Source organism: Phyllostomus hastatus, unplaced genomic scaffold (assembly GCF_019186645.2).
Source record: "Phyllostomus hastatus isolate PE091 unplaced genomic scaffold, TTU_PhHast_1.1 phas_contig_17, whole genome shotgun sequence".
Classification (NCBI taxonomy): Eukaryota; Metazoa; Chordata; class Mammalia; order Chiroptera; family Phyllostomidae; genus Phyllostomus; species Phyllostomus hastatus.
In genome coordinates, this window is record NW_025333664.1 from 37360285 (window position 1) to 37383665 (window position 23381).

At 38.0% G+C, this 23381-nt stretch overlaps 1 protein-coding gene across 1 annotated transcript in view; it reads left to right on the forward strand.

The window, feature by feature from the left end:
- Positions 1-23381, forward strand: part of PCSK2 (proprotein convertase subtilisin/kexin type 2) — a 359378-nt gene that overhangs the window by 269252 nt on the left and 66745 nt on the right. Inside the window, exon 6 of the mRNA XM_045832582.1 lies at positions 11843-11919. Coding sequence (XP_045688538.1) covers positions 11843-11919 — 77 coding nt within the window. The remainder of the gene's footprint in view (positions 1-11842; positions 11920-23381) is intronic.

Here is a 23381-nt window from a genome sequence, read left to right on the forward strand (position 1 = left end):
TTTTTGCTGTTCCTCTTCTCCTTCTGGTACCCCTATGGATGTTGGAATGTTTAAAGTTGTTCCAGAGGTTCATAAGCCTCTCCTCACTTTTTTGATTTCTCATTTCTTAATTTTGTTCTGGTTGAATGTGTACTTCTTTCTTCTGGTCCAAACCGTTGATTTGAATCCCAGTTTTCTTCCCTTCACTGTTGGTGCCCTGTACATTTTCCTTTATTTCACTTTTCACAACCTTCATTTTTTCCTCTATTTTGTGATCATATTCAACCAATTCTGTGAGCTTCCTGATTACCAGTGTTTTTAACTGTGCATCTGATTGGTTGGCTATCTCTTCATCACTTAGTTGTATTTTTTCTGGAGCTTTGATTTGTTCTTTCATTTGGGCCATTTTATTTTTGTCTTGTCACACCTGTTACATAGTATGGGGTGAACCCTTAGGTTTCACCAGAGTGGGACAACCCATGTGACTGGGTTGTGGCACTGTATGTAGGGGAGGGGTCTGAAAAGAAACAAAGCTGCTTGCTCTACTCTCTGCCGGCTTTCAGTCCCTTCCTCCATTAACCACAAGCAAATTGGGCCCTTCTGATGCTGATTCCCAGGTGGATTGTTTTGTGTGCATTCTAGACCCACCCTGTGGGTCTCTCCAATGAACTCTCCTATGAGGCTGGGAGTTTCTCCTGCCACCTCAATCCCCATGGGATTTTTAGTCAGAGCTTTTGAGGCTTTATTTCCCCATGCTGGGATCTTGAGTTGTGTGGTCTGTCTGTCTCTCAAGTTGTTCCTCCTGGTTTATCTGCATGTAAATGTGGGACCACCTGCTCCACCAGCTGCTGCCTTGCCAGGTCCACCAACCACTGCCTTTCCAAAAGTCCTCTCTGCCCCTCCTACCAGTCTAGATAAATGTTTCTTCTCTAACTCCTTAGTTGTCAGACTTCCATAGAGTTCAATTTTCTGTCTGTTCTGGTTGTTTTTTTGTTTTTAAATTTGGTGTTGTCCTTCTTTTGGTTGTGCGAGGAGGCACAGTGTATGTACCTATGCCTCCATCTCAGCCAGGAAAAGTATCTACTTTTAATTGCTCACCACAATTTGTTTTAAAAATGGAATGTTTTCATTATGTTTAATTAGAGAATCACATGCAGAAATATGGTCAAGAAGGTTTTTGTGACTTAACTTATGTGGAACCCAAACATCAAAACAATTAACATAACCAAGTTGGTGCACATGATTTTCAGTGCTTGATTGAAATATTTGGAGTATGTCAGCTATCTCCTGCTTGGTATAACATTGATTGTTCTCAGTTAATGTCTTAATTTGATTGCTATCAACTTCAACTGGAGACCATGAGGCATCGTCCAGTGAGAAATCTCCAGCACAAAACTTCACACACCACTTTTGATACATTTGATCAGCCACAGTACCTTCTTTAACTGCACAAATCTTTTTTTGCATTTCAGTTGTATTTTTACATTTTTTGAGATAATAAAGGATAATTATATGCTGAAATGTTGTGTATTTTCTTCCATCTTCAATATTAAAATGGCTACCCCAAAATTCACCAATTTTGATAAGTTTTTTTAAATGCACACTGATATGACAGCTGTCACAATACAATCTAACAAAATTGTTTTTGTTAGATTGAAAAAATGAAGTTGAAGACAACTAAGCACTACTAGAGCCATCCTACAGAAAAATACAAATGAAGGTTTTCGCCAACCCAATATGTTACCTGTTATTATTGTAACAAGAAAATACACAAAACAAAAGGTTACACAGTGAAAACTATATTTTCCTTCACCCCAAACTCTGCCTCCTTCCCTAAAGGCAAAGTACCATAAAAAGGCTCTTAAGTATCTTTCCAGAAATACTCTATGAATTTACCATCAAGTATATTCCTATCTTCCATGGAAATGGGAGCTCACTATGCACTTTATTCTGTGTATTGGTTTTTTGTTTGTTTATTTTACTTAACAGGACTTCTTGGGAAGGAATTCATTGCAAGCCTCATACCTCACCCCTTGCCAGGACTGCAGTTTTGCATTGTACGAGTGCCACATCATTTATTTGTCTCTCCCCATGTTGGGCACTTAAGCAATTTGAGTCTCACACTTGTAATCATTGCTGTCATGAATACATTTAAAAGCAAATCTTTCATGCAATGGGCAAGTATGTATCTTTAGGATAAATTCTTAGAATTGGGATCCCTGGGTTAAAGATTTTATGTATCTTTTATTTTGATAGATATTGCCAAATTTCTCTTCAAAGAGATTGTACCAATTTGCACACTAACTACCCATGTACACAACTACCTCTTTCCCCTCCACAGAATAGTATTTTAATAGATAGGAAAACTGAGGAGGGTAATTATATTGAAGCACACTTATCAAACAAAAATATACGTTTGTGAGATGATAATGTTTTCTTCATTAGTAATACATTAAATTACAAAATCAAGTAGGAGGTAAGAGTGAGTACAAAAGGCATTTCAGCTTGTCTGCCACAACGATAATGTGATATGGAAGTATAAGTTGGCAACATGCTCACACTATTGTTAATAATATCATAGCTTGTTATCTACATCCAGAATTGAAAGAAATGCTAAATTTCAGTTGGCAGCTCATGAAAATAGAGATATAAATTTTTTTGAAACAAATTTTGGACTCTGTCTTAGAGCCAGGTCTTCAAGATTAATTACACTTAGTGGCAGCTTCTCCTCAATGCATCTGGTCAGCTCCAGGAATTGACACTTTTAGGGCAGCTATTAAAATTCATGTGTGGAATTCACCTCAGTCTAGCCTGATATAGCTTTCACTGGCCTTCTAAAATAGGAAGCAAAGAAGCCATGGGCAGGCAGAGGCAGCTCTAAAGAGGCCATCCAGAGATGCTGCCTTGACTGTGTCAGAGATAGTAACAGCCCTTCCTCTTCTTCCAATACATCTGCTTTCCTACCCTGCAGGGTTTTAGAGAATATTAAATAAAATGAGACAATTTGAACACTTTTGAAAAACCTAAAGACACTCTTAATTTAGTGCTGTGTTAACCATTAGGAATTATTATTATTATCTCCTCTTATGTTTAGTGCTTACAACCTCTCTCAGATTTGCTGACAAGGGTGTCCTTGAGAGCCAGAGGACAGAGCTGCTCCTGTTTGGAAAATATACAAAGCCCAGTAGGCCAGGACATGGCTTGGGGTGCGGTAACACTTGCCAGCCTGGCTATTATGTTGCAGCATTCCTCTCACCTAGAGAGTACTCCAACAGCTAGAGAAGTTGCTGGAATTTTAGGAGTAAGAAGGAAGTGGTGGTAGAATGGGTCAAATCCATGATCAGACAGCGCTCTGTCACTGGAAAAAATTGGTAAATCTTAAAAGCATAGAAGAAAGATTGCAAATAATTTTCTGACTATGCACCCTTTTTAAAATTTTTTTGAATGCAGGAGAAATGTTAAATTTCATTAAGTTTTACAGTCAGACTTAATATAGACATAAATTCCCTTAATGTTGGTTTCAGTCAAAAGTAAGTTGAACAATATCATTAAACTGGTACATGTGGGAGAATTATTTGAGGAAAATAAAAATAGGCACAGTTGGGAACATTCAGCCATGACCATATTAGATGCAAGTAGGCACAATAGCAAAATTCTTTGGACTTTAATAGACTGGATTCTTGCCACTGTTTCCATACAGATGAGCTTGTTCTGGGGCAATATAGTTGCAGTTTGAGAGTCGATCTGGAGAAGCTCATTTCTCCTTCATTAGTCCATGAGCACAGTGCAATTTCAGCTAATATTGTTACACAGTTCCTAGCTGGGTTATTTGGTTAAATGCCTTCAGGGAAAGTAACAAGTCAGAATAAAGGGACAAAAACAATCCACTCTCTTGTTCTGAGTTCCTTTAGCTGTGGAATTACATTGTCAAGTATGCATATGCCATGTTGTACCCATGATCATAAACTCCTATTGTTGGACAAATCATGTAAGTCTGGTACGACCTGATATTTCACAAGGGACACCTTGTATCCCTGGTACAATTTCTCTGAGGTCTGAGCTTATATATGTCAATAATAGAAAGACCTATTTCTTGCCATGGCTCACAGGCATGCTAGTACTTATATAATGCATTTTGTGAAATTCTTTAAAAGTGTCACCTTTTGGTGGATAAGTTGCAAAACAGCACCCTTCCTTCTGAGCAAACAAATTAGAAAATGTGCCCTATTCTGAGCAGACAAATGAGCAAAGGGTAGCCTTCTGGGCTGACCTATTATTATTTAAAGCCCCACCCCAGGTACACCTAAACTAATAAAATATTGTATGTCAAATGTATAATAATTGAAAAAATAATTTTTATTGAAGGTTTCCTTTGCACTAAAAAGTGTAAAAACTCTTTAGTTTAATGTAGCCCTATTTGCTTATTTTTTTTCTTTTGTCTCCCTCACCCAAGGAGATATATCAGAAAAATATATTGCTACAAGAAATTCTGATATTTTACTGCCTATGTTTTCTTCCAGGATTGTTATGGTTTTGAGTCAACATTTAAGTCTTTAATCCATTTTAAGTTTATTTTTGTATATGATGTAATAAAATGGTCTAGTTTCTTTTTTTTTGCACATTTCTGTCCAATTTTCACTTATATGTGGAATCTAGTGAACAAAATAAACTGACAAAGTGGAGACAGACTCATGCATATAGAGAACAGACTGACAGCAGTCAGCAGAGAGCAAGTTAAGGTCAGGTGAGAAGGGAAAAGAGATAAAACAAAGAAAAAAAGAAAAACTCATGGACACAGACAACAGTATGGTGGTTGCTAGAGCGAAGGGTGAAATGGTGGTAGGGGGAGACAGAGGGAGGTAAAGGGAAGATAAATGGTGACAGAGGGGGCCTTGACTTGGGTGGTGAACAGACAATACAATATAGAGATAATATAGAATTATATACCTGAAACCTATGTAATTTTATTAACCACTGTCACCCCAATATATTCGGTAAAAAATATTTTAACTTTAAATAAAATAAAGTAAATAAAATAAAGCCCCCACTCAGGGGGCTGAGTGCCACCCACCCAGTGCCACCACAGGTGCCCTCTCAGGCAGGCACCTTTCTGCAGAGCACAACCTGCAGGACTGTACATGGCAGCCCTCACTGAAGATACCACTTTCCTATTTTGTTGTCAGACCACCAAGTTGCTCCTCTGGGCTCTGAATATATCTGTTCAATCATAGGTGTGGATGCCCACATTAAATGTAGTAATATATTGCAAGAGCCTGGTATTAACAAAATGTTGATGCGGCACCACATTTAAAAGTGAAATTTAGGTGAAGCCTTGTGCAGCAGACACCATGTGTACCCATACCACCTGGAAGATTACCTCTGCATGCCGAGGGCAGTTCACTGCAAACAGGTGTTGCTCTGCCAAGGGTGATGCTCTAACCATGGGAACAGACAGGACACTGCAGATGGAAAGACAGAAGAGTTAGAAAGTTGATGCCTTTAGTAGCAGCCTTCAACCAGTACTGGGCAGGGGTCGGGGAACAATGGTGGGGCTCTCTACTGCCTCAATGAGTACTCTAGCAGGTGAGCCCTAGTTTCTGACTGCAGGAGTGCCTGATTACCCATTGGTGATTGGTGTGAGCCTAGGAAAGGTAAACTTCAAACTCACAGCAATGTAGTGAGGATACTTCATAGTAGATTCCTTTTCAGCAGCTAGTGCCACCTAGAGAGAAGGGGATGTGATGTGGGACAGGCATGTCTCAGAGAAAAGGGGGCTGGCTCTTCAGGAAGGCAAAGACTTGAAGAGATGTTGTAGTGCAGGTCTCAGGCTATCAGAGGGCATCCTGGGAGCCCATGAAGCCTAGGATGTCATTCAAGGACTCACAAACTCTTTCTATAAAAGACAGTAAATATTTTAAGATTTGTGGGCTCTGTCACAACTACTTGTCTACTGTTATTTACAAAAACAGGTGGTGGGTCAGATTTGGCCTGCAGGCATTTTTATGACCCTAGCCATAGGCAATCAAAGAAATGAAGGACACAAAAGAAGAGGTGAGAGAACACCCATGCTTGTTAGACAAAGTACATGCCAGTTTATATCCATCCTCTCATTTTTATCCTTTCAGCAACCAAGTAGTTATATTTTTATCATCTGCATTTTAAAGAAGAGGAAACTACATTTTCTAGAACATAAAAATATTGCCAAAGCTGAACAGTCTAGGTTCAAAACCAGATCTGTCTGGCTTTAATGCCTTGTTTCCTTTCTCTACTCTAAGGTGATGCCTGCTGACACATTTGTCTTATGCAACCAATCAAGGAAAGTCTACTGGAACTAGAGCCATTAAATTCCAGATTTGGGAGTAAGGGTGGCAGTGTCAGATCTGGGTCTCCAGGATCTCAGAAGCTTCTCTGACAATGTTAAAACAATGGAAGCAATGGGCTTGGTGAGCACTGGGTCTACCACCAGCTTTCATAGTGAGACCAGCTCTACCATCTAACATGTGCCATGTGTGGACCTGTGCCTTTGGTGGCTGCACAAGTGCAGCACTTCAGGTATAACAAGTTTAAATAAGTCCTTTGTCCCTTCTTAAGTTAGTGTACAGGCAGGCCATCTGATGGAAAAGTGCATGGTCCAAACTATGGCCAAACTCTTTTTTTTTTATTTTATTGATTATACTATTACAATTCTCCTATTCCCCCCCTTCATTCCCCTCCATCCTGCACACCCCCTCCCACCTACATTCCTCCCCTTTAATTCATGTCCATGTGTCGTAAGTTCTTTAGCTTCTACATTTCCCATACTATTCTTGCCCTCCCCATCTATTTTCTACCTACCATCTATGCTATTTATTCTCTGTACCTTTTCCACCTCTCTCTCTCTCCCACTCCCTCACTGATAACCCTCCATGTAATCTCTATTTCTGTGATTCTGTTCCTGTTCTAGTTGTTTGGTTAGTTTGTTTTTGTTTTTGTTTTTGTTTTAGGTGTGGTTGTTAATAATTGTGAGTGTGCTGTCATTTTACTATACATGTTTTTTATCTTCTTTTTCTTGGATGAGTCCCTTTAACATTTCATAAAATAAGGGCTTGGTGATGATGTACTCCTTTAACTTGACCTTATCTGGGAAGCACTTTATCTGCCCTTCCATTCTAAATGAAAGCTTTGCTGGATAGAACAATTTGGGATGTAGGTCCTTGCCTTTCATGACTTGGAATACTTCTTTCCAGCCCCTTCTTGCCTGTAAGGTCTCTTTTGAGAAATCAGCTGATAATCTGATGGGAACTCCTTTGTAGGTGACTGTCCCCTTATCTCTTGCTGCTTCTAAAATCCTCTCCTTCATTTTAATCTTGGGTAATGTAATTATGATGTGCTTTGGTGTGTTCCTCCTTGGGTCCAACTTCTTTGGGTCTCTCTGAGCTTCCTGGACTTCCTAGAAGTCTATTTCCTTTGTCAGATTGGGAAAGTTCTCCTTTATTATTTGTTCAAGTAAGTTTTCCACTTGTTGCTCTTCCTCTTTCCCTTCTGTTACCCCTATAATTCGGATGTTGGAATGTTTAAAGATGTCCTGGAGGTTCCTAAGACTCTCCTCATTTTTTGAATTCTTGTTTTTTTCTTCCTTCTGGTTCACACCATTGATTTGAGTCCCAGTTTTCTTCCCATCACTATTGGTTCCCTGTGCGTTTTCCTTCATTTCACTTAGCATAGCCTTCATTTTTTCATCTTATTTGTGACCAAAATCAGCCAATTCTGTGAGCATCCTGATCACCAGTGCTTTGAACTATGCATCTGATAGGTTAGCTATCTCTTTGTCACTTAAAAGTATTTGCTCTGGAGCTTTGATCTGTTCTTCCATTTGGGTCTCTCTTTTTTTTTTTTTTTCCTTTCGGTCATGTTGAGCCTATTCCGTATGAGAGGTGGAGCCTTAGGTGTTCACCAGGGTGGGTCAGCCCAGGCACTGGGTTGTGATGCTGTCTGTGGGGGAGGGGTCTGAGAGGGAACTATGGTGCTTGCTCCTCTCTCTTTCTCAGATTTCAGTCCCTTCCATCACTTCCCACAAGGAAATTGGGCCCTTCTGGTGCTGATTCCCAGGTGGGTGAGCTTGTGTATGTTCTAGAACCCTGTGGGTCTCTCCAACAAACTCTCCTGTGAGACTGGGAGTCTCTCCCACTGCCTCAACTCCCACAGGTGTTTTCAATTAGTATTTTGAGACTTTCTGTCCAGCACGAGGACCCTGGGCTGCGAGGTCTGTCTCACTCCCCAGCTTTTCCTGGTTTGTCTGCATGGGACTGTGGGATCGCTTGGTCAGCCAGTCACCCTCCATGCCTCACTGGGTCTGCATGCTACCACCTGCACACCTGGGTCTGTCAGCCACTGCCTTGTGTGCCCAGATCCCCAAGCCACCGCTTTGCTTTGGCTTTTTTTTTCTGTGCTGTGACCCCTCTCCACCCAGCACCCGACTCCGCCCGGCCGCCCATCTCCATCCCTCCTACCAGACTGGATGAATGTGTCTAGCTCCTTGGTTGTTGGACTTCCATACAGTTCAATTTTCTGTCAGTTCTGGTTGTTTTTTGTTTGTTTGTTTGTTTCTAAATTTTTGTTGTCCTTAATTTGGTTGTGCAAGGAGGCACGGTATGTCTACCTATGCCTCCATGTTGGCCAGAAGTCTGGTCAAACTCTTAATTAAACTTTCTTGCTAAGAGCTACTGTAGCCTTTTTTTGTGGCTACGCATTCAAATATTCAGAAATTAAATTCAGAATTAACTTCCAGGGAAGCCCTTAGGTCAATTTGGATTCAGCCCAATCTTCTCATTTTCTGCATGATGGTACAATGATAATTCAATTCTTAATGATGACTAATCATTCTGATCTTGAATCATCAATAATTAAATCATGTTCACTAAACATCTAGTATTATCTAAAGCAATAAAATATATTAATATGTTTTAGGAAGAAGTTATAGAAGAGTTCAAACCAAAACAAGCTTCTGGCTTACCACAGGATCACCAAAGTATTAAATTTACAGAGACACCACTTCCCTTCAAATGTCAGTGCTAATGGCTATCTTAGAAAATTTCAGGATAATTCAAGATCAGTTTGATTTATTCCTGTACACAAATAATTTCATGGAAGATAACACTGTAATTCAAATCAATAAATGATTTTGTTTGGACTATAAAACTATAAAAAGAGCCTTTGCAAAATATTGCTTACTGTTCTTTCTTCCTAAAAAAATTTGATTTTTAGCCATAAAACAAACAGCCAAATAATAACAACTGTTTGCCTTCTTTATTACTCAGTGTATACTGTTATGCAAGGAATTCAGCATTAGCCATCAAATTAATCCTAAAGACAACAAAATACTTAGAGTTCCTACGTCATCACCCATTTCAACATTCAGAGGTGAAGTTGACCCCAGACAATACATGGTCTTTGTTCTTGCTATAAAAGTAATCTCACAGTTCCTTGGATTCTTGGCTACCAGTTCTGCTGTCAGAGCTCCCTAATTCTTCCCACAAGCCCCGACCCACCTCAAGGCAAGCTATTTTCTACAGAATCAGGAATAAACACCAAAAGACCTCAGCCTAGAACACAGGTGATAATTATGAGCCAGAAAGGTGTGCCTGGGTGGAAAGTATGTGAAACTGGTCAAGTGCTTAGGAAGCAAAGATAAAATTGCAGAAAATTCAGATTTGATTTTTCTCTCATTGAATTTAATTTCTATATGCCAGCCTAATTGCACTGATATGGAAATTTGACCTTGGCCAACTCAGGTTTTCCTCCCACCTTCCTATCTCCAGAACTGCCCTCAAGCTTCAAATGATGAACATGGTATTAAGGAGAGGGATCAGGGGTCCCGGTGCTAACATCTCATCCTCTGTCTACCCTGGACTCCCCTGTTGTATGCATCCTCATGCCTACTGGCATGTCAGTTCATGCACATCCTTCCTGAACCCTGGATCCACATTGTACTGACCCCAAAACTTTCCAGGCCAGACAGTTCTCACTGTCATGTTCTCACTTGTCAGCCTCCCAAAGAATATTGCATTGTTCCATACAGAGGATCATAGAAATGCAAAGTGGGGCTCCCCACAGCTCCTCAGCTAAGACACTTTACAGAGCCACTTTGCAGCCTCATGCCCCTGTCCAAGGATGAGTCCCAGACTTCTCTGAAGTTGGAGAACTTCAACATAATGCCATCACAACATAACACCTTCCCACTCCAAGAACACAGCTCAGAAGAAAGCAGTAGCACTCAGGTCCTCTCTGAGGACCCCACAATGGCTACTCATGCTGAATTTTCTGTCCAAATCACACAAACCAGGAAATTTTAATCTCTATGGAGAAACAAATGAGGCTTAGCAATAGTCTTCCAAATCAATTGCTTAAGTTTAAATCTCAGCTTTGAAACCCAAAACAAAATGTTTTTTATGTTTCCTTTTAAAATTTTTTGAAATATTTTATTTTTATGCTTTTACAGTTGTCCCACTTTTCCACCCTTCAAATCCTCTGAGCCCCCCAGGTAATAAAGTTTGTGCTTCATCATCTCTCCGTGAGTGAGTGGTCTTCCGCAACAATGGAATTGGTCAATTTGCTCTTAAAAACATTGTGCCACTATTCCATTAGGTATTCATACTACAGTGAGACACAAACTAAAGTGTTTTACCTCATAAAGCAGCAGAATTCCTGAAAATGTCTCCAGACCCATGGAATCAAGAAACGCCCAATCTGGAATAGGCATCTAACCCAGTGCTTCCTAGCCCAGTGTATACTGTGGGCCAAGAAACCATCTGGGCTTTTTACTACAGATTTCAAAATCAAAGCAGAGAAGAATGGGATAAGGAAAGAAGAGCTTCACAGAGCTTAGCAGTCCTGGCCAAACAGAGAAGCAGTGGGGAAGGAATGGATTGGTCACCAAATGGTGGTGGATCATCTCTCACCACAGACCAAAATAAAAGGCCAGCCAACTAAAGATCTAAATGGAAAAAATTAAAACATGTAATCACTTAAAGAGAATTTAAGTAAATATGTGATTTCTGTGGGGGAAAAATGAAGGTGTTGGATTGCACAGAATTTAAATTTCTAACTGAATACTGTAGGGCTTAAGAGTACCCACAGTTTGCAATTACATATTTATTTGTTCAATCTTGATCAACGTCTCCTAGCTGGGCTATAAGTTACCCAAGAGCAGAGATATCACCATTTAATTACCATGCTTGGAAAAGTACCTGCATATATTAGACTCTTAATGTTGTGCTTTTGAAAAGTATTTCTGCTGTAACCTTGTAAGAGCTCATGTAGTCCCTTTCAACACAACAGTAAATTGAGTAAGTAACTGAGTCTGATAATGCAGTCGCTATTAGGGGCATAAGCAGGAGTTTAACACCCATAAGTATAAAGAAGATAAGCCTTAAATCAGTCTAATGCAGAGAATTGGAAATGAGCCTTCTGCCTGAAGCAAGAAAAGTCTACAGGCCATCTCACTTGTTAAATGAGAACTAAAACATTTTGGCCATCAGTTCAAAGAAGCTTAACTTAAGCCCTGGATTCCAAGTGAATCCCATTTATCCACAAGGGTTAACAACTTAAAATGGAGACCCTCCTGGAGAAAGTAGTACTCAAATTTGCTTACTCTGAGGACCTGAAATAGAATGGGATTAGGAAACCTCAAAATGGGGATAAAGAGGGAAAAACCCTCCAAGGACATACTTTAGCTCTCTCACCATTTTGCAAGTGCTAGACCAGTGCAGAACAATAAGCCAGCACAGCAGAAAGACTATAAATGTGAAATAGCCATGTCTTGGAGCATTATTTTTGGCTGTGCCTCTGGCTTTATTGACCCAGTGACACCTCTTGTGTTTTTCAGAATGCCGAAGCAAGTTATGACTTCAGCAGCAACGACCCTTATCCCTACCCTCGATACACAGATGACTGGTTTAACAGGTAAAATGGGCCTAATGAGGCATCTTTGACTTTAGGCTTGGGGGTTTATTTTGCTTTTTTTTGTTTTTAAGCCTTTAAAATCACAAGCAAAATAATCTCAATACTTCACTAAATTGTACTGTGACTTCCTATTCATAACTTCATTCTCTAAATTCTTGAACTTTTTAAAATATTTCAATGATCCTCCAGAATTATCTGCTAACAATTTGCTCTGTTCAATTTGTTCACGAGGAACTATTTGCCACTTTATTAAAGATAGAAGGAAATAGAAATAAGAAAGCCTTTTGCAACCTACCACAAAGTGATTTAAAACATGCTGATTTTATCTGATCTGTGGAAATGGTTGTAGAGAATTTTTTTGCCCCATGAGTCTATGTCTGTATGTTTTTGAAGAGCATTTCTGCTATAATCTCATGAAGTTCATGTAGTCCCTTTCAATAAAATGATAACTTCAACTGGCAGAGGTTTGAAGTATTGCTCAGCATCCAACCATGGAAAACTATTCAATAGTCTATCCATTTTCTTCAGCCTGTTTGGCTACTAAACATGCAAAAGCAGTCTCTTTCTTTCCCAAGTAACATTCTTGCCTAAATGGTTGATTGCATGTAAGAAATACCAAGAAATAAAGATGTATGGCTTGCTGAACCAAAGAATATTACATTTTATAAACTTAGTGCTTCCCTATTATTGATGTTTTGGGATGAAATTCATAAAACATGTGAACTTCTATTAATAGTATAAAAACATATTATTTGTACAGCACCTTACTCATTTCTTTTACTTCTTGTGACAAACTCATGGCACATAAAACAATGTTGTCATTCTCAGTTTAGTGATAAGGAAATAGATTTAGAAAGGGTAAGTGAGTTCTCTGATAAAACAATTAGTATATGTCAAAGCCAGAATTTGAACCCAAGCTTCATAAATGTCTCTAATTCCAAAGTATACCATTCTTTTATAAGTATCATTTTTATTATAAAAGACAGGAAGCATGATGACCAGACAGTGGCCAAGTAGCCTAAACTCTGCCCCTACAATTAAGTTGACCTGAGAAGGTCTAGGGTGCAGACAGGGCACACAGGTTGGAAATCTTGGTAATTACAGAAAATGCATAAAAAATAAATAAAATAAAATTCAAATTTGTAACATTTTAAAAAATTCATAGATGCTGTCCAATAGCACCATTCACTTTCTGTCAACTTTATCTACAGTTTTAAAATGATCATGCAGAGTTTGGAAGTATGTGCTTAGGGGGTAAGGATGTATAAAAATGTCTAAGAACTTTTGACATGAAGTGTCTCTTGCCCTCATGACTTATAATCATAAATACTATAAGACATTACCAAATAGATGTCACCCAGCCAGGGATGAGCAGTAATTGGGAATGATGGTCTGGAACAGTGTGTTGAGCAGGACCATGAGGAAGTGCCTGGCTTCACTATGATTGGTTAGCAATTGTTCACTTGACCTCAGCAAGGACAGTATAAACATGTATGCCAGTTACTTGCCATCTCTCTGCAGCTAGTAGATGCTAAATCAACCTTTGATGGAATGATTCAGGTACAAGAATGTAACTGACAGAATGATTTTCTCCTTTACCCATTTCCTGAACCCAGCACAACCTTCCCCAAAGCAACTCTTCCTGTGTGGTATGCTATAAGAATATACTTTTTAAAAAATGATAACTTCTACCTTAAATATTTTAATTTGTAATGTGTTCTTGAAAGTATAGTTTTAAATTAACTAAAGTCTTGTAGCTACAACTGATTAGCACTTACTGTAATAAAATTTTTCATTGTCAGTGGTAAAAATTCTCAAGTGTCTAATTGTCTGAGACACAATCATAGTGAGTGAGACAAGCATGATCCTTGCCTCTTAGGAAGCCAATGACTCGAAACACAGTCTCTACTTTGACAATAAATGGGACTCTTTCCCTATGATGAAGTCATTTTCACAGATTCCCATTCATCAGGACTTTTTGTTACAAAGAGTAGATCATACCACAGTTTAAGGCATGACCTCTCAAAACATAACTACTATTGTAAATAATTATAGGAGTACAGTTGGTCAAAGTTCAAGCCCACAGCTCTGGGAGGAGTCATAGTCCAAAAGATTGAGTGTCCTGGAGATGATTCCTGCCTGGTACAAAGAGAATTAGAAAAAAAGAAGCCTTCCCATGAGTGTAGGATACATCTATTAAAAAAGCCCTGTGATAAAGTATTTTGCCTAGTATTTTCTTCAGTATAACATAGAGTTTGGAGCAAAACAGAAGATGAGATTGACTATGTGTTCACTCTACTCTTATATATCTGATATTTTCCATAATAAGAAGTAAATTGTAAAAGCACAGGACATAAAAAGAGGCAAAAAACAGACCTGGGACTTTAGTTCAGCATTTTTGAAACTGTTAGTTTTGTTGTGCAAGCTGCTGAGGATCTCACAATGTCATATAAGGAGGTAACAGATGCCAAAATCACCTCAGGGCTAAGTGTAGCCAGAGGGGAAAAAAAAAAGCTAATGCCTTTTAAGCAGTCATTAGTTTTAAGGTACCCTTTCTGTATATTAATTCAATTAATTCTTATCATAATTCTCTGAAACAGATATTATTATTATTATTACCCCCATTTTGGAAACTGAAATACAAAAAAAATTAAGTAAGTTGTATGTAAGTTTACACAGCTAATAAGTAGTGGAGACAGGATTTGACACCAGAGTTGAGGCCATTATATGCACTGTCTTATAATGAAGATGGTTTGGAGAGCATAGAGAAAGGTAAAATTATCTTCAGCTGAAGTAGTTGGGACAGTTTTCCTTGAAAAGGTGGCATTTAGTCTAGAATTTTAATGAAGGTAATAGGTTTTTTGGACTTCCACCAAGATGGAGGCACAGGTAGATAATCTTTGCCTCCTTGCATAGCCAAAAGAAGGATGACAACAAATTTAAAAACAAAAAATAACCGGAACTGCCAGAAAATCTAACTGTATTGGAAGTCCAACAACCAAGGAATTAAAGAAGAAACATCCAGACCAGCAGGAGGGGCAGAAACAGGCAGCCAGGATGGAGAGGACGCGTGACAAGGCAGTGGCTAGAGTCCAGGAAGTCCCATATTTGGGTGCAGATAAACCAGGAGGAACAGCCAGGTAGTGAACAGACAATGCAACCCAGGGTTTCAGCATGGGGAAATAAAACCTCAAAACCTCTGACAAAAAACCTGCGGGGGTTGAGGTGACAGGAGAAACTCCAAGCCTCACAGGAGAGTTTGTTGGAGAGACCCATAAGGTCCCAGAATGTACACAAGCTCACACACCTGGCAATCAGCACCAGAAGTGCCCAATTGGCTTGTGGGTAGCAGTGGAAGTGACTGAAAGCCAGAGGAGAGCTGAGCATGCAGCATTGTTCCCTCATACCTCTTCCCCACATACAGCCACAATGCAGTGATGTGGGCTGCCTTGCTCTGGGAAATACCTAAGGCTCTGCCCCTTACTACATAACAGGTACACCCAGACAAAAAAACTATGGCCCAAATAGAAGGACAGATCAAAGCTCCAGAAAAAAATACACCTAAGTGATGAAGAGATAGCCAACCTATCAGATGCACAGTTCAAAGCACTGGTGATCAGGATGCTCACAGAAATGGTTGAGTATGGTTGCAAAAAAAAGAGGAAGAAGTGAAGGTTATGAAAAGTGAAATAAATGAAAATGTACAGGGCACCAACAGTGAAGAGAAGAAAACCAGAATTCAACTCAATGGTTTGGAGCAGAAAGAGAAATACACATTCAACCAGAACAGAATAAAGAAACAAGAATTCAAAATGGAAGGTTAAGAATAGTAGAGGAAATGGAGAAGCCAAAGAACTTATATGTATGACCCAGGGACATGAACTAGGGTGAAGGAATGCTGGTGGAAGGTGGGTACAGGATGGAGGGGACTAAAGAGGAGAAAAAAATGGGACAACTTTAATAGCATAATCAATAAAATATATATTTTTAAGGGAAGATAATAGGTAGAGTTGGTGGGTAGAGACTGTTCTGAAGTGAGGGTAAAGTTTAGGTACAGAAAGTAAGGCAGGAAGTGTAGACATGTTCACCAAGTGGCCTGGATAACTGGTCTGGGATTTAGACAATAGTCATAGGACAGCATTCTAAGGAGACATCATGGAAGAGTGAGCGTGAAAGGCTTGGACAAGTTGCTAGGAGAAAGAAGGAAAGATTCTGTGGTTGGGTAGCAAACTGGGCCAGAAGTACAGACAAGGAGCACCCTCCCACTGCACTCAAGGAATATTATTCCCCAGAGGCTCCAGAAGCCCTTAGCCCAGGACTTGCCTTTGTCAGGATTCACTACCAATCCAGCATGAATGTCTGGACAGCTGTGCAACCACAAAGACATACCATGTTCTCTTCTGGGCCCCATCTCTGTTCAGCAGACTTGGAGTTCTTGAGAAGGCTCATTTCACTGTGATTCTGATAAAGGATTGACTGATGCTGACCAGCAATGGGCTTGCTGCTATTACTATTCCAGTCACACTGCCTGCCACAAAGGCCAGTTAGGACTCAGAAGCAATTGCTGCACAGGAAAAGGCAGTAGCTTTCCATCACAGGGTTCTCAATGCTACGAAAAGCACAACAAGGGGCTTTCTCAAGCAAGCAAATAAAATGTTTCCCTTGGTTGAGAAACCAAGTTCAAGAGCAGTGTGTCTCTTCTGAGATTTCCCAACATTCTAAACTATCATATCATCCCTTTTGTACTTGTAAACTTTTTTCGATAAGTGTAGTAGAATTTCTGGCCTGGTACTTAATTTGCTTTTATAGGATTATTCCTTTTTAAGCAGAGCAAGTATATTTATTCTACTTTGAACCATTTAATAATTACATGCAGTATCTGAGCTCTGGGGATATATTTGGAACAACTGAGAAATTTGCAACAGGAGTATAATATCCTCCTAGCTTACAATCAGAGAAATATAGATGGCCAAATAAAATAATAATAGTAATAATAACCTAAATTGCAAAAAGATAGAAAATAATACACATTTAATGAGCATCAACAGTGTGCAAAACATATAACTAATTTGCTTTGAGGTATCAGGGGCTAACATCACATTTTTTTCCCTGCTAGCACTCAACAAATATTGATTGGCTGGTGGATAGATGGATGGCATACCTTCTCAGCTATGCTGAGATGTTGAATGACCTTGACATCTGTCCATGTTAGAGCTGCCTGCCTCTCCTAAGGTTTGCAGCCCTTACTTTGTCAATAATCCTCCAGTGTTGCTTGGTTTCAGGTCAATGTTCGGTGATGCATGGCAGATCTGTATTCCATTACTGTGCTGCTGTCCGTAGAAGTCCCTCTTGCATAACATTTTCTTGACAAGCATTCACCATTAAAATGTCACCCCTGCCCTCAACAATGTTGATGGAGCATCACAGGGTGCAGCACACTCTATCTAGTAAGCCCTAAAGAGTAAGAGATTCTGGATTAGATACAATTCCTGGCAGCAAAAGTTTACTATAAATTCAGGAAGAGAGAAGACATTTATTACTCAGGCAACCAAAATAGGGGACAGGAGGAAGGAAAAATGGTTGATGAGGAACATTTATCTCTATGTAAGTTCATTTGATTGATAGAAGTAGTTAAGCCTTCAAATAATAAAGATTTTCAGTAATTAACTTTTTTCTTATTAAAAGTAATATTTCATTTTGAAGAACTCTATGTGACAAGCCAAAGAACATGTGAGAAAAATGGCTATCTCTAGTTGGCTATTTGCATACTGATAGAAACTGATACTTTACCCTGGTGACACTAAATGGTTTAGAAATAGACAAACATCTTTCCCTTCTGTCTTTATAGATAATCCTGAAATTACTTCCTGGATAATAAAATTCAAACTGATTTCAAAGACCTAATCTAACTTCTTTCATGTGAGCTTTGAGAATACAGTAGTCCCCCCTTATCCACTGGAGATACATTCTAAGACCTCCAATGCAGCCCTGAAATCACAGGTAGTATTGAACCCTATCTATATTAGGTTTTATTGTATACTGACATACCTATAATAAAGTATAATTTATAAATTAGACACAGGATAGAGATTAACACAATAACTAAGATAGAACAGTTATAATAGTATACTCTAACAAAAGTTCTGTGAATATGGCATTATTAAGTAAAATAAGGGTAATGGAACACAAGCACTGTGGTACCTTAACAGTCAATCTGATAGCCAAGATGGTTATACTGGACAAAAGCATAAGCCACTTCCTGGGTGGGATGCAGCAGGACAGTGAGAGATTTCAGAATGGCACACAATTTAAAACTTGTAAATTGTTTTTACAGGAGTTTTCCATTTAATACTTTTGGACTGCAGTTGACCATGAGTAACTAAAAACATGGAAAGTGAACCCACAGATAAGGGGGAAATATTGTATCTCATAAGCCAATATTTGCTCAAAGGTTGCTGTTGCAATAAACCCTCCCTCTATTCAAACCAAAGCAGAGTGAAATAAACAGAGTTTAATTTTGTTAGTTATTCTGAGTCATTGGGAAAAAAACATAAAAATGTTTTTTTAATTTTATTTCTAGTCTCCTACCTGGATTAGACAAGTCTTCATTATTTAAGGTTTCCTTTCAACTAAAAGAAATAAACATTATACAGATTTGGGGGTTATAGAAAGAATTATATCAATTATAAAAGAATTATCTGTATGTTGGCATAATCATTTCTACTTTGGAAACTAATATTATGCATGGCACGTAGGGGGGTTTTATGGTCCTCAGGTGCAAAAATTATTTTCTTAACAGAGAAATAGATGGCATATTATAATGGGCAAATGTTGTATTATGTTAATTACTTGGTATGGAATAAGTAATCCCTGAATCAGTTTCTCCTCTATAAAATGGGAGTAAAACTGCACCTTGAAGGTTTGTGTGAGGGACTAGAGACATGTATACAGAGTACTTGGTACAGGGCATGGCATATGGTAGGCACTCCCAAAGGGCAGCAAATATAATTGTGAAATTCAGCGAAGGGATTTCTAAGGAGCTCCAACTACACAGTAAATGAGAATTTATGGCAAAGAAGTTAATGGATGGCCCAGCCATTCACCCGTTTTTCTCAGGCATCCATTCTCTCATTTGAGCTTTTGACAGAAACTAGATAACAGTCAGCCCAAGGTTAAAGTTTATAGCAAGAGTCTAGTGCCTATGTATCTTCATTATTGATTGAAAGAGGAATTATATCCAAAGATTGTTTGTATGCATGAGACTAACTTGATCTAACAAGGAAATTGAAAAGCCTAGCATCTAGCCTCAGAAAGCTAGAGAGCCTCTTCACTTCTCTATAAAGCACTGGTTACTTGCCAGCAGACCTGGGGTTTTCCCCAAAAGCATCTGCACATCCTCACCTATTTAACCAGGACTCTTGAAACCCTAAAGTTTTACCCTGTAAAACTCATTGAGCACCAGCCAGCATACATGGTTGATGACAAACTAGCTGGGTAATCTCTGCATCTCAGCTCCAATATAACCAACTTTGTTGAAAGCATCTTTCAGCAAAGACATGGCTTAAAAGACTGTAGCTGGCCACTGTGGAACTTTGGTCATCTAAGAATCTGTAGCCCTAAGGAGAGTGGAGACTGGATGCCCATGAACTTGGTAAAGTTTCCCACTGGCTTGCTGGATAAATCTGTGTTATTCCCAATATCTCAGTGAATCCAGAGCCCTAAAACACCATTTTAAGCTGTGGCTGTGGGAAGTAAGGAGTCTATTAAAACAACCACAGAACCAAAGGCCAGTGGTAGAGACTTAAAGGAAAGGAGAGAAAAAAGAGGAGGAAAAAATCCCCAAGTCAAAATTAGCCTGCATACCAAAATTCAGAAATATCTGGGAAAAAACCAACAACAACACATTCAAAAAAATAAACAGGGCATGAATTTATACAGGTGAAATTAATTTCACAGAGAGTCTTTTAAAAGATGTTAAAATAAGTCATGTTTAAAAGTCTCACAGAAATACCCAGAATAATGTTTGACCAAGATCTAAACAACCCGTGACCCAGCCAAGTTGAAACATAAAATTAACCACTATACTTTTTATCTGCACATTTGCTCAGAATGAATAACATCTGTTTAAAACAAAAAGTGATGTGGAAACACAAGCAAAAATAAACATGAGTATGAAAAAGAACCGATTGCAATTGAAAAACACGGCCTCCGGAATAAAATACCAATGAATGAGATAAAATGTAGCCTGGTTGCAGTTGAGTAGATAATTAATTAATTAATTGAAGATAACACTGCCTATCAAAAACCTACAGCAAACATTATTCTTAATGCTGAAATTTTGATAACATAGGGATGAATAAGAATGCTGCCTATCATCTCTTTTTTTTAAAGTATGCCACATCTCATGGCCACTGAAATAATTAAAAATCTAAGAAAAAGTATGTGAGAACATTAAGGAAGAAATTATAAAACTTAGAAAACACATAAAAGAAATCTTGGATGATTAGAGTAACATACTAAGTTCATGAATAAAAAGATGTAACAATATAAGGATGTCAAGTTCATCTATTAATTCAATGGAATTTCAATTAAACTCAATAGCATTTTCTGTGAAATTAGAAAAAATGATCCTGAAATTGATATAGAAAAGCAAAAAGCCAAGAATAGATGAAGAAGACAAGAGAAGAGAAGGAGGAAAATGAATATGAAGGAGATCCACAGCAACATCAAGGTGGGGAAACTTTGCCTACCAGATACCAAAACATTATAAAACCATAATAAATATGAGAGCAGGGTGAGCACAGAGAGAAAATAAAAGGTCAAGAAAGAATAGAGAGCAGACACCCCCCCCATATACAAAGACATGACCAAGATGGCAATGAAAACAATGAGAAAGGATGGTGTGATGATATTTAATAAATAAGGTTAGTTGTTCATATGGAAAAATAGGGGTCCACCTCACATTCTGAGCATAAATAAAATCCAGGATAATTAAGACCTAAATGTATAGAAATATTTTAGAATTAAAATGTAGAAAAACACCTTTATGATCCTAAGATAAGAATGGATTTTTTAAACAAAACACTAAGCCACAAGAAAAATGAAAGTATTGACTGGTACACCTGGCTACATTAAAATTAAATACTTTTCTTCAAGAAAAGTCATAATAAACAAGTTTAAATACAAGTCACACACTAGGAGAAGATATGTGCAACAAGTTTTATTTTTAAAAAACAGGATTAAATATCCAAAATATATAAAGAATGGCTACAAATCAAAGAGAAAAGATACTAGACAAATGGACAGAAGTTATGCACAAGTGATTAACAGAAGAGAATACCTGAGCGAGTTTACATATGAAAAGATGCTCATCCTTCCCAGTAATGAGGAAAATGCAAAATGAAACAACAAGATACCATTTCACACCATTAGACAAGCAAAAATTGTAAATTTTGCTGATACTAAATATTGGCAAGGATATTTGCTGACACAAAATGTTGGCAAGAATGTTTGAACAGGAGGTAATATATATCCATAGGCCTGTTTTCACCTTTATGTATTAGGTTGGCAAAAAAAGTTTATTTGAGTTTTTTTCCATAAGATGGCTCTAGTAGCACTTAGTTGTCTTTAACTTTATTTGAAACAATTTTGTTAGATTGAATTGTGACAACTGTCAAATCATTGTGCATTTTTAAAAAAACTCATCAAAATTGATTAATTTTTGTGCAGCCATTTTAATATTGAGGATGGAAGAAAACATGCAACATTTTTGCCATACTGTGCTTTATTATTTTAAAAAAGGCAGAAATGCAACTGAAACACAAAAAATGATTTGTGCAATGTATGGAGAAAGTGCTGTGACTGATCGTGTCAAAGTGAAGTGGAGAGTGATCAAATTAAGACATTAATTGAGAACAATGAACATTATATGACATGAAAGATAGCCAACATATTCAAAATATCCAAACCAATAAAGTTATTGGTGAAAATGAAACATGCATCTTTTATTTTACAGAAAAAACCACATGGACTTTTTGGCCAACCCAATACCTACCTCCAGAGAAACTCTCTACATGTGCCCAAGGAAATAATATACAAGAATGTTTTCTTCAGATTATTTGTAATAGCAAGGAAATTGCAAACAACCTAAATACCTTTCATTAGGAGTATGAATAAGTAAATTTCAGCATATTTATAAGTGAACACATGGCACTAAAAACAAATTCATGAATAAACCTTAAAAATACAAATAATGAAGCAAATTTTAAATAGATCATATAGTATGAAACATTTATATAAAGTTTGAAAACATATGTACATGCAGACCTGATTGCAAGGTAATTGCATAAAAGCATGCATGTGTGGGTATTCCAGTTATCAAACTCAGTGTAGTGGTCAATGCTGAGGTATAATGCCTTCAAGGAAGACTTCAATTGTATCTCTGTATATTTAATTCTTTTAAAATTAGATAATGCTTTAGCTGGGTGGCTCAGTTAATTGGAACATTGTCCTATATACCAAAGGGTTGCAGGTTCAATTTCTGATGAAGGCACATACCTAGGTTGCAGGTTTGATCCTTGGACAGAGTGCTTATGGGAGGCACCCAATCAATGCTTCTCTTTCACATCAATGTTTCTCTCTCTCCCTTCCTCTCTATCTAAAATCAATTAAAAAATATCCTCAGGTGAGATTAGAAAGAAAGAAAGAAAGAGAAAGAAAGAAAGAAAGAAAGAAAGAAAGAAAGAAAGAAAAGAAAAGAAGAAAGAAAGAAAGAAAGAAAGAAAGAAAGAAAGAAAGAAAGAAAGAAAGAAAGAAAAGAAAGAAAGGAAGGAGATAAAATAAATATATATACCAATATAAAATACATGAGTGTGCCCTGTAGTTACAGGTTCCTTTGGCATTGAGCCTATCTAGGACGCCTTGACTGGTCATGCACAGAATTACGTATGTTGCTTTACTCAAATTTCACCTATATAAATGTTAATCTCATTCAAAACATCCTTATAGAAACACTCAGAATAATGTTTGACCAAATATTTAAACACCCCCTGGCCCAGCCAAGTTGACACATAAAATAAAACATCACACTTTTATTTGCACATTTCTGATAGCCAGCAATATCTGATAGTCAGGAATTTCTGATAGTCAGGGGTCAAGGTTAAGAGCAGGGATTTAGAAGCAGCACACTTGATTTTGAATTCTGGCTCTTCCTCCTAATAAGAAGTGATTTACTATCTCTATGCCTCAACTCCTTTTTCTTTAATGTGGGAATAAGAGTTTGTTGTAAGGATTAAATAAAATAATACATTCCAAATTCTCAGCACAGTGCCCAGCCCATAGTAGCTATCAATAAATGAGTTGATATTTATATAATGAGCACTGATATTGCTCATTTTATCTTAGTCTATGACTTGAATGTAGCACATATAGAAAAACGTGCTTTTGGCTGGAAAGAATAAGCA